The following is a 12,730-nucleotide window of genomic DNA, read 5'->3' as shown; positions in this document are numbered from 1 at the left end:
TCCAGGAAGAAGCAGAGAGCCCTAAGACCCTCCTGGTGGGGAATGGATGTGTAAAAGGTTGCATGTCCATGGAAAAGAGAAGGTGGCTAGAATCTGTGTTCTCGTGAACTATTTGGAGTAGAGACAGTTCTCTCAATCTTAACACTAGTCCCCAGATGCTCGTAAGGAGGACTTTCCACATCCATTATCGTTTTCATTGTCTTAGCTGACATCAGGCTACCTGTCCAGTTTCATTGCTTTCCTTAGACATTGTAGCAGTTAATACAAATTAGTGACCCGTCCATTTCAGAGGGCAGTTAAGTGTTGACCCCATGTGGGTCTGAAGTCACAAGTACGATAGACCCAGGTAAGGACAGTAGTTCATTCCTTCAGGTAGGACATGAGTGAACTTGATGCGTTTTTACAACAATTGACAATGGTTTAATGGTCATCATTAGACTTTTAATTCCAGATTTTTATTGAATTCAAATTCCAGTTGGCTGGTCGAATTCAAACCCAGATCCCTAGAACATTACCTGAATCTGTGGATTATTAGTCCAATGTCAACACCTCCCCTTTCATGCTTTTTAAAGATCAGCTGAGGCAGTTTTCAGGTTTAGAGGCTACTTCTGTGGAAATTCTTCGAGTGGAACTGAGGATAAATTAATCTTGTCTGTTTGACAGCCAAAAGTAAGTTAATCAGAGAGTTAATTAATACATCTTGCATTGTGTTTTACTTTACATTTTAAAATGATACTTGCATTTTTGCTGCAAAATCAGTACTTGCAACATTGGCCGTACACTACAAGGATAAAATAGATTGAAATTATGCAGCACTGCAACATCTTGTGACATAAATTTAAGTTACCTTATGTTTCAGATTGAAATGTGGATGCTGCCTAGACTTATACACTTCAGCATACAGGTCTTGTAGTGAAAAGTATTTTGATCATTGTGAGCTCAGTTAAGTCAAAGAAGGAAGACTTCCAACTGGCTCGGTGACCAAAAAATGGCCTGGATGAGTGCAGCCCCAAAGAAGCTTGACACAATCCAGGAAAAAGCAGCCTGCTTGATTGGCACTACATCCACAAGCATTCACTCCCTCAACCACCAACGCTCAGTAGTAGCAGTGTGTACTGTCTATGAGATGCACTGCAGACATTCACCAAAGATCCTCAGACAGCACCTTCCAAACCCACGACCACTTCCATCTAGAAGGACAAGGGCAGCAGATATATGGGAACACCACCACTTCCAAGTTCCCCTCCAAGTCACTCACCATCCTGACTTGGAAATATATCACCGTTCCTTCACTGTCAGTGGGTCAAGATCCTGGAATTCCCTCCCTAATAGCATTGTGGGTCAACCCACAGCAGGAAGACTGGAGCGGTTCAAGAAGGCAGCTCACCACCACCTTCTCAAGGGCAACTAGGGATGGGCAAGAAATGCTGGCCAGCCAGCGACGCCCACATCCCACAGATGAATAGAAAAAAATACAAAACCTATATTATTACAGAGGATGGAACAGCCCAAAAATTGCCAAACTAAATGTAGGGATTGAGAAAGTTTAAATACCTAGGTTGTAATTTTAACTCTGCCTACCAAGCTGGAACCGAGTGAGTGGGTGGTTAGAATTATTGCAGAAGGCTTGCTATTCTGAACCCTTAGTGGCTGTTTCAACCATACAGTTTAATAGTTGGCTGAGGTGCCCATTAAAAGTAGGCAGGAAACTCAGACATGCAAATTAGCTTGCTCACGCACTACTAAGAACTTAAAATTGCCAAAGTCTCAAAAAAACACACAACTTGCTTATGAAACTTAGATGAACTGTTCTCTCAGATAAAAAGAAATGAATTGCTGGAGAAGCTTAGCGGGTTGGCATCATCTGTGGAGATGAAAAACAGAGGTAGTTTTCTGAGTCCAGTATGAATATTCTCATAGTGATGGAGGCAGCATTTAAAAAGTGCACTCAGTTGGGCCTTGAGGACCCCTGTATAGCATTGTGTGGTTGGGATTGCCAGGAGAGTTTCCAGATCTATTTTTTCAAACAAAATGAAACAGAAGCTTGAAAATTAAAAGAGCTGGAGAAAATGCTGGGAACACTCAGCTGATCAGACCTTTCAGCTGATCTGTGGAGACAAGGAAGTAAGGTTAGCATTTCAAAGTGATGGGTGCATCGATCATCAATTTGAAAAAAATAACCTTAACATTCTCTATCTATAATGGTTGCTTGGTCTATTCGTTGCTGACAACAGTTTCTGCCTTTATTACCCCAGGGAGAGCTCGGCTTACATTTAGAAAATTACGAATGCAATTTGATAGTTAGCATTTTGCATATACAGTCCCTGATATTGTCCAAACTGCTCCAAAGTACAGCAGGCCGATTTGACTCTGTTGGGAACTAGAATAATTATGAAACTGCAGTTAAAATTTGGTAAATTTAATATAGATTGCTGTTTGAAGTTGAACATGTCATCAGAAAATATATCTCTTCACTGCAGATTTCTGAAGATCTTACACAAGATGAGCATTTGTGCTTGTAGCATTCAACTTGTCTAATATATATGGAAACTGATTTCTGATAATGAAAGAATTATTTCCACAGAGAGTATCAGTGATGTGACCTTTTGTTAAAAGTGCATTACATGACAGTAAGAAAATAGGGATGGTCTGAATATAACAGAATGGATTTTGTGTTTGATTAGGGGTCATTAAGTTGAGTGCTTTGAAGCTAAGATTATAAATGCAGTGCAAGATATCGTCTCTGAGTCAAAAGTTCAGGTTCCACTCGAGACTTGAGTATATAACATTAACTATTATAGTACTGAAGGCATGCTGAACTGTCAAAGAGATTTTAGGTTGGAATTTCAGCCCCACCGCGACAGCTTAAAACTGAGGTACGCAGGGGTGAAAAATAGCCCCTATACAGAGGGTGTATTTGGTTGCATCCTGCCTCAGGGCCATGTTCACAGAGACAAGTTGGCACTGGCAGGACTACATGCCCACAAGTAGCGGGTGAGTAACTTGGCTCAGTAAAGGCCACGTAAGGTCAATTAAAGGAAACCAACTGAGATTTTCCAATCAGCCTCCAGCAGGGGCCAATTTGGGTGCATGGAGGCAGCGTTTGGCAGCAGTCCAGCAGCCAGGGGTCTGAGAAGGCTCGCGAACTGTATTGCTAGTACTTTCAAGCTGAAAGGCCTCTGACTGCTTCTCCAGCTTTGAGAGCAATCCCCAGCCTGTCTCCAAGCCGCTTAAGGAATGTCCCTGTGGGAATCCGATGTTAGATGTGATTCTGCAATTGAACAACATTTGCTGGATAATCCAGAGTTGATGAAGAATTGTGCTGACAACTGATTTAGGATAGTTAAAAGTTGAGCTCACAGTGTGATGCATTTGTGTGTACTCGAAGCTACTTATATTAATTCATAGGACTCACTCTGCAGCAGTGGTGAAGTTTATAGATCTTAAGTTCTCAATGAATGGCTGTTGTCTCAAGTTGCATTTTTGCTGACTTTGAGGTGGAGTGGACTCAGGGAGTTGAGAAACTTCTAGGTTTTTCTTGTTATCACTTCATATTTATTTTTCTTTGACTTTTGCTGCTTAAAGCAGCTGTTGATATCGGACAATATTTATAGTCCTAAGTCTTTCTCCCATCACTTTGCCAAACTGAATACTCTATCACCTTTCAACTCCAAATATGGGAACTTATTGTGCAAATGTGTTGTCTGGTTTCACTGTCTTTGAGAGATAGTAGTTTCAGTGTCAAAGAGTTTTGGATATCCCTATGGTTTCACAAGACTCATCTTAATCTGTTGTCAGGTGGTCTTAGCAGTCATTTTAAGTGCATATTTGTCTTTTTATAAAAACCGCTTTAGTCCATAAAGGTCTCAGATGTTAAAAATCAGATGATAGAAATTGATTATCGATAGTCCATGTTCACCATAATCTTAACAAGCTGACAAAATCTCTTCTGTTACATCTAATGAAAGGTGACCTAGTGAGTCAAATAGAAACCCTGGACAGAGGTAAAAATAGGGGAATGTGTCTTCCCTTATGACAGGGATCACATGTAGGAGGAAGCAGCTCTGCAAACCAGAGTGCTAAACACAAATTAATGGTTGGTCTTGCTTTGACAATTTATTGCAATGTCCATGATGATACTATATAAAAAAAAAACTGTGGAAGCTGTAAATCAGAAACAAAAACAGAAATTTCTGGAAAAGCTCAGCAGGTCTGGCAGCAGAAGTTCTGAAGAAGGGTCACCGGACCCGAAATGTTAACTCTGATTTCTCTTCACAGATGCTGGCAGACCTGCCGAGCTGTTCTAGCAACTTCTGTTTTTGTTGTCCATAATGATACTGCCTTGCTCTTTCACATGAAGCCTCTGAAATTTCATTGCCTGCACCTCAGCAGCCTCTTGCCATAGCAGGTGTTGAACTGACACCACTACCTACAGAAGGAGAAATTCCTGTCTTAGAAGCTGAGGAGTCTTCATCTCCTCCCCTCCACCACAATTGTCAGAACATGCATTGTTACCCTGATATATTACATGCAACCCCAAATCAGCCAGCAAAGCAGATAGATAGGACAGTGAGGATTTTACATATTTGTCTGCCTTTTTATGGATGTGATCGTTAGAGTGTTAGACTCTTTTCCCTTGAATCAGTTTTTCATTCATTGTATCATACCTGCGACAGGAGAAGTGCACTGTTGCTATAGTCCTACTACACTTCAGGTCACAACATAAATAAAATGCTAAACCAAATCATATGCTTTCTCTATATTAGACTTAGAATGAAATGATCCATCGACCAGGTATCTTTAGTAAACAGAACATTTTTAATTTATTATAAAACAAACCTGTCTGGTGAAGGTGCAGTATTGGTTAACAGATACAAATTGTAATCTGAAAATACAAACGTTTATCACCATAAATAGCCAAAAGCGCGTGCACACATGCACAGATACACCATCATGCCTGCATAAACACAAAGGTGAAATGTTGCAGTTACTGAACATTTGAAATTTAATAAGAAGTTGGAAATACTCAGTAAATCAGGCAGCGTTTGTGTTGAGAAAACACAAAGTAACATTTCAAGTTAATGACCATTTGTAAGAACTGCAGAAAATTGGCGGTCATTTCATGTCATGATTCCAGTTGATGGTGATACAGGACAGATCAGGTCTGCAACCTGGCTTGATGCACCATAAGTTTTCCTTTTTAATTTTAATTATCACCATGGTCAGTCACTGGATGTGTTCAAAAGAGATTGTCAATTTACTTTTAACAAAAGAACATCAAATGTTATTACACGTAAAAGGAAAAAAAGAGAAATTATTTTCCACTGTTCAAGAACTATTCTTTTTACAAATATCAGAAGTAAAGATTTAGTCCTTTCACCAAACACAACTTTATAGGTACTTAAACCTCAGTGAAGGGTAACTAATTTCCATGACAAGTTCCTTCAAGAGTTAGCATAGCTGTACTTGTTTTCTTTCCAACAAACATCAGCAGTCACTTCATGATAGTTACTGTATCTTCATGAAACCCTAAACTAACTGCTAACACAGCTCACCTGTTTCTAAATATGGATTCCTCAAACTCCTCTTTCACAGCTTTCTGGTTCTGGAGCTGTCTATTATTGATATTAAACCACTCAGGACTTTGGTTGTAGACATTCTCACGGAGCCGGTGGGTTTGGTTGCAGACATTTTGTCACCCTGCTAGGTAACATCGTCAGTGCGCCTCCGGTGAAGCGTCGGTGTTCTGTCCCGCTTGTTATTTATATGCCTCGGTTGCTGGGGTGGTTGGCATCACTTTGGTTTTGTTTCTCAGTGGTTTGTACACAGGATCTAATTCAATGTGTTTGTTGATGGAGTTCCGGTTGGACTACCAGGCCTCCAGGAATTCCCTGCTGTGTCTCTGTTTGGCTTGTACGATTGCTGATGTGTTGTCCCAGTCGAATTCGTGTCCATCATTATCTGTGCGTAGTGAGACAAGTGAGAATTGGTCGTGTCTCTTGGTCGCTACTTGGGACAACACATTAATAATCTCACAAGTCAAACAGAGACACGCCAGGGAATTCCTGGAAGCCTGGTATTCCAACCAGAACTCCATCAACAAACACATTGATTTAGACAGAAGTTGCTGGAAAAGCTGAGCAAGTCTGGCAGCATCTCTGAAGAAAAAAACAGAGTTAACATTTCGGGTCCAGTGACCCTTCCTCAGAAAAGAAACGTTAACTCTGTTTTTCCCTTCACCGATGCTGCCAGACCTGTTGAGCTTTTCCAGCAATTTCTGTTTTTGTTCCTGATTCACAGCATCTGCAGTTCTTTCGGTTTTTACATTGATTTAGACCGTGTGTACAAAGTATTGAGAAACAAAACCAGAAGTAATACCAACCAGCCAAGTAAACCAAAGCATATAAGTAACAAGCGGGACAGAGCACCAATGCTTCACCGGAGGTGCACTGATGATGTTATGTAGCAGGGTGATGAAATGTTTGCAACCAAACCCACTGGCTCGGCGAGTGTATCTACAACCTCATCTTGACCCGAGTTACAAATCTTCTCGAAAACTTTAAACCACTTGACTTATTTTCAGCCCAAATTGCTTTGGAGACTTTTAAGCTGGCAGCACCTTTGCTGATAAAGATCTGTTCTATCTGACAGGAACCTGCTCACTCACTGGGGAAAAAGCCTTCTCGATGGTTCTTTTTAAAAGAACTGTTCTCTCTCTCCCCGTGTCATAGGACACCTTGTTGCTAGGAAACAGGCCATTTTTTCTCTCTCTTGTACTCAAGGGGAATTTACCTCAAGGGTTGTCTTTTTAAAACCTCATTTAAATGCATGTAAGCACATTTCCAGGCGCCCCAGTACTGCTCGCAGAACTCAAAAAAGAAGCTAAAGCATGTCCTTCTTAACAATGTAGAATTACAAATCAGGGTTAAGGTTATATTTGGTACTGTCTACTTTAGAATCCAGGCTTCCAAATAATAATCTGAAACAAAAACAGAAATTGCTGGAAATTCTCCACAGGTCTGGCAGCTTCTGTGGAGCAAAAACAGAGATAAAGTTTCGGTTCTCGATGCTGCCAGACCTGCTGAGATTTTCCAGCAATTTCTAGTTTTGTTTGAAATTTCCAGCATTTGCAGTTCTTATGCTTTTTTTCATCATAATATATAGTGAACATTCATTGCAATAGAATTTCAGCAAGTATGGAGCAAGGCAACCTTTGGGAGGATAGAGAACAAATGGGTACAATTTAAATGGCAAGGGATGATGGTGCAAGGCAAAATGAGATGGCAATATGTCTTGAAGATGTGTAGATGGATATAATAGAATCATTACCAACAGTGTGGAATAAATGGGGCAGAGTTTATGATCTGAAATTGAGTGTGCACCAACATTTTGTTAATATCTGTATAACAGCTGTCAAAGTACATGGTTAAAAAATATCTTTGCTTCAGTAATTGTTCATGTCTGAGATTTAGTCATATTTAATCCTCTCCATATGTCAGTAATAAAAGCAAAATACTACGGATGTTCAAATTCTGAAATGAAAACAATGAATTTGAAAAATTCGGCAGCTCAGGCAGCATTTGGGAAAGAGAAACTCTACTAATATTTAAAGTCGAGTGAAGCTTCACAGTTCCTATGTCAATCATTCTTTTTTTGACTCACCTGTGTTTTCTTTGGTATCCCATAAACAAGTAGACAAAAGTTTCAAAAACACAAGTTGCTGGAAAAGCTCAGCAGGTCTGGCAGTGTCTGTGAAGAAAAGATCAGACTTAATGTTTCAGGTCTGAGGAAGGGTCACCGGACCCAAAACATTAACTCTGACTTTTTCTACACAGATGCTGCCAGACCTGAGCTTTTCCAGCAACTTCAGTTTTTGTTCCTGATTTACAGCATGCACAGTTCTTTCGGTTTTTATTTTATAGTGGAGTCAGACTGTTTCTTCCTCCGCTGATGCTGTCCAATCTACAGTTTCTCTGGCACTTTGTTTTTTGTTTCTTTCAGATTTCCAGCATCCCTAGATTTTTTCTTTTAACTGAAAGGAAATTGGACTGATATAACTGAAATACAAAGAGGGTTTCCAGCTTGAAAAGTGCTGCATATTTTTGAGCTGGGCAATGTTGTTTTTGAAAGCCATAAAGAAGGAAATGAAAGACTGAGCAGTGCCAAGATTCTTTGAGTTAAGGAAATACTACCCGATGGCAACCTCTTGATTGGTTGAGCTGCAGAGTATAAAAGATCTGAGTGTGCCAGGGCAGCACAGAGAAGGGAAAGCTTCTAAAGTCTTCAAACTGAAAGTATGGTCTCTCACCCAGCCTCAACAATCCCGTGTAGTAAATCAATCCATAATAAAAACAGAAGTTGCTGGAAAAGCTCAGCAAGTCTCGCAGCATCTGTAAAGAAAAAAATCAGAGTTAACATTTCGGGTCTGTTGACCCTTCCTCGGAACTGATGGTAGCTGGGAAAACATCAATTTATATGCAGAAAATAGGGAGGGGGGTGGAGTAGGGGGTAAACAATAGGATAGAACCTAAAGGGAGAGAAGAGAGGTTGGACAGACAAAAGGAGTTGATAACGATCAGGCTGGGAGGGTGAATAGTTGTTAATGGGGGCAGTTAGTGATTAACAATAGGTAGTGTGTAACGGCAACCTATATGATAACAAGGATTGGTATGTGAGGTAAGGGGCTAGGATAAGGGAGAGTTTAGGCCCTAAAATTATTGAACTCGATATTGAGTCCAGACAAAAGTTTCACTATTCACTTCAGTGTGCTTTGTGTGTCTGTCTGTAACCTTGTCATCTATACGAATAACCTACCATCTTCTAAACGTTTCGGGTCCGTTGACTTCTAAAGTATTTCTGTTGAACTGACCTTTCACCTTCTGCAACATTCTAATGTATCTATACTGTTCCTTTACTTTTTATTACTACTGTCCCTTATATTAGGATGATTAAAAATGTGCTCTATACTTCCAACTCTCTCGACAATATGTTCAACCATGTTCTTTCCTTCTGCACTATATATCCAACAAATCTACAATCTGTTTACCTTTTCACAATGTGATCTACTCACGCTTCCATCTCTACTCCATTGTAATTCTGATTAAATGTATTTAAAGGTATTTATTTCACATGTAGTCTCAGGATAAGAGATCAGCCATCCAGGGCTCAGATGAGGAGAATCATAGAATTGATGTGGTGCAGAAGGAGGCATTTCGGCCTATTGTGTCTTCACTGGCTTTCTGATCATTTTAATTTAGTGTCAGTATCCTGCCTTTAACCATAACCTGCGTATAACAAGGTGTAGAGCTGGATGAACACAGCAGGCCAAGCAGCATCAGAGGAGCAGGAAAGCTGATGTTTCGGGCCTCGACCCTTCTTCAGAAATGGGGGAGGGGAAGGGGATTCTGAAATAAATAGGGAGAGAGGGGAAGGCGGATAGAAGATGGAAAAATGAGAAGATAAATGGAGAGGAGACAGACAGGTCAAAGAAGCGGGGATGGAGCCAGTAAAGGTGAGTGTAGGTGGGGAGTAAGGGAGAGGGTAGGTCAGTCCAGGGAGGACGGACAGGTCAAGGGGGCGGGATGAGACTAGTAGGTAGGAGATGGGGGTGGGGCTTGAGGTGGGAGGAGGGGATAGGTGGGAGGAAGGACAGTTTAGGGAGGCGGGGACAAGCTGGGCTGGTTTTGGGATGTGGTAGGGGGAGGGGAGATTTTGAAGCTTGTGAAGTCCACATTGATACCATTGGGCTGCAGGGTTCCCAAGCAAAATACGAGGTGCTGTTCCTGCACCCTTCGGGTGGCATTGTTGTAGCACCCCCATCTCCTACCTACTAGCCTCGTCCCGCCCCCTTGACCTGTCCATCCTCCCTGGACTGACCTGTCCCCTCCCTAACTCCTCACCTACACTCAACTTTACTGCCTCCACCCCCGCCTCTTTGACCTGTCTCTCTCCTCTCCACCTATCTTCTCCTTTATCCATCTTCTATCGGCCTCCCCCTCTCTCCCTATTTATTTCAGAATCCCCTTCCCCTCCCCCATTTCTGAAGAAGGGTCTAGGCCTGAAACGTCAGCTTTCCTGCGCCTCTGATGCTGCTTGGCTTGCTGTGTTCATCCAGCTCCACACCTTGTTGTCTCAGATTCTCCAGCATCGGCAGTTCCTACTATCTCTGAAACAACCATAACCTGCATATTATTTTAACTTAACTAATCATCCAACAGCATCTTGAATGCCTCACTTGTACAAACCTCTATCACTCAGACAATGCATTGCTGCCCTAATTACTTCTGGTGTGGAAAAAAATATATAATCTCATGTTTTTGTGTTTTGCAAAACATTTCAAAACTCTGTCTACTCGTTTTCGATCCATTTATGAGTTGAAATTGTTTCTCCCTATCCTGACCCTTCATGATATTAAAAAACTTCAATCAACTCCCCTTTTAGCCGCCTCCTCTCCAAAGAAACTAATCCCATCTTCTCTAATCTTTCGTCATAACTAAAGTATCTTGTCCCTGGAACCATTCTCATGAACCGCATTATCATTGTTCGGTTTATTTTCACTGAAAACGTTGTGAATTTTTGGAATTCTGTAACACAGAGGAATCAACACCCAGTCAATGAGCGTATTCAAGACTAAAATTGATTGGTATTTGGCACTCTCAACATCAAAAGGTGTCAGGATGGGGTGGGAAACCAGTATGGAAGTTCAACCATGACAGTAACAAATAGAAGCAGGAGTAGGTCATACAGCCTCTTAGGCCTGTTCTACCACTTAATAAGGTCATGGCTGCTCATAGTCTTATGTTTATGTATTCTGGTCAGCATTTTAGAGCATTATCAAGGTTTTTTTTGCTATTTTTTAATTCAGATTGGCCAACGCTCAGGATGGCAGGTGATGCATCATTTGGAATGGACAGAATTGGTCGGGCAGACTATTGCCAAGCTGTATTGAGCAGTGTTTAAATTAATGCTAATAAAAATTTACCACGAGCAAGTGTTTAACTTCTCCAAGATTTGGCTTCAGTAAATCAGGACCTGTCTGACCCCAAAGATTAATATAAATGATTTAATTATATTATTTAAAGAGATGTTCTCCATTGCAATGATTTAAAAGAAACATTATTAAACCAGCACCACCAAAACTAATTATCTTCTCAGGTACCTACTGTTTGTGGGATCATGCTGTGTGCAAATTGGCCACCATATTTTCCTTCCTTTCAACAGTAATTACCAAAATGTTTCATTGGCTTTTAAGTGTTTTTGCATAACAGTGATGGTGAAAGATGCTATTTATATGCAATCTTTTTTTCAACGAAAGCAGGAAATTCTGAAAGTACGTAATGGAGATAGTGGACATAATTTTAACTGGCAAAGTTGTGATGCCTCTTTGTGGGTTACGTGGAACAATCCCTCTTCCGTACCTACACCTGCCCTAAACCCCACCTCTTCCTCCGTTACATTGATGACTGTATCGGCGCCGCCTCGTGCTCCCACAAGGAGCTTGAACAGTTCATCCACTTCACTAACACCTTCCACCCCAACCTTAAGTTTACCTGGACCATCTCTAACACCCCTCTCCCCTTCCTGGACCTCTCTGTCTCCATATCGGGCAACCACCTAGAAACCGATATTCATTTCAAGCCCACTGACTCCCACAGCTACCTAGAATACTCCTCCTCCCACCCACCTTCCTGCAAAAATGCTATCCCCTATTCCCAATTCCTTTGCCTCCACCGCATCTGCTCCCAGGATGAGGCATTCCACTCCCGTACATCTCAGTTGTCCTCGTTTTTCAAGGACCGTAACCTCCCCCCCCTCGGTGGTCGAGAACACCCTCAACCGTGTCTCCCACATCTCCCGCACCTCATCCCTCACACCCTGTCCACGCAATAAGAACCAAAAAAGAATCCCCCTCGTCCTCATGTACCACCCCACCAACCTCCGGATCCAACGCATCATCCTCCGACACTTCCGCCATCTGCCATCCGACCCCACCACCAAAGACATCTTTCCCTCCCCACCCTTATCTGCTTTCCGGAGGGACAACTCTCTCCGTGACTCCCTTGTCCGCTCCACACTCCCCTCCAGCTCCACCACACCCGGCACTTTTCCCTGCAACCGCAGGAAGTGCTACACCTGCCCCCATACCTCCTCCCTCACCCCCATCCCAGGCCACAAGAAGACTTTCCACATCAAGCAGATGTTCACCTGCACATCTGCCAATGTGGTATACTGCATCCGCTGTACCCGGTGTGACCTCCTCTACATCGGGGAAACCAAGCGGAGGCTCGGGGACCGCTTTGCAGAACACCTACGCCCGGTTCGCAATAAACAACTGCACCTCCCAGTCGCGAACCATTTCAACTCCCCCTCCCATTCCTCAGACGACATGTCCATCCTGGGCCTCCTGCAGTGCCACAACGATGCCACCCGAAGGTTGCAGGAACAGCAACTCATATTCCGCTTGGGAACCCTGCAGCCCAATGGTATCAATGTGGATTTCACAAGTTTCAAAATCTCCCCTCCCCCGACCGCATCCCAAAACCAGTCCAGCTCGTCCCTGCCTCCCTAACCTGTTCTTCCTCCCACCTATCCCCTCCTCCCACCTCAAGCCGCACCTCCATCTCCTACCGACCAACCTCATCCCGCCCCCTTGACCTGTCCGTCCTCCCTGGACTGACCTATCTCCTCCCTAACTCCCCACCTACACTCACCTTTACTGGCTCCATCCCCG

The 12,730-nt window shown here is 42.5% G+C and overlaps 1 protein-coding gene across 1 annotated transcript in view; it reads left to right on the top strand.

Moving 5' to 3' along the window:
* The window catches only part of tpk1 (thiamin pyrophosphokinase 1), a 300,846-nt gene that overhangs the window by 129,978 nt on the left and 158,138 nt on the right, over positions 1-12,730 (top strand). Inside the window, exon 7 of the mRNA XM_048608096.1 lies at positions 5,596-5,671. Coding sequence (XP_048464053.1) covers positions 5,596-5,671 — 76 coding nt within the window. The remainder of the gene's footprint in view (positions 1-5,595; positions 5,672-12,730) is intronic.

Source organism: Rhincodon typus, chromosome 2 (assembly GCF_021869965.1).
Source record: "Rhincodon typus isolate 14 chromosome 2, sRhiTyp1.1, whole genome shotgun sequence".
NCBI classification, from domain to species: domain Eukaryota; kingdom Metazoa; phylum Chordata; class Chondrichthyes; order Orectolobiformes; family Rhincodontidae; genus Rhincodon; species Rhincodon typus.
This window is presented reverse-complemented; position numbering and strand designations above follow the sequence as displayed.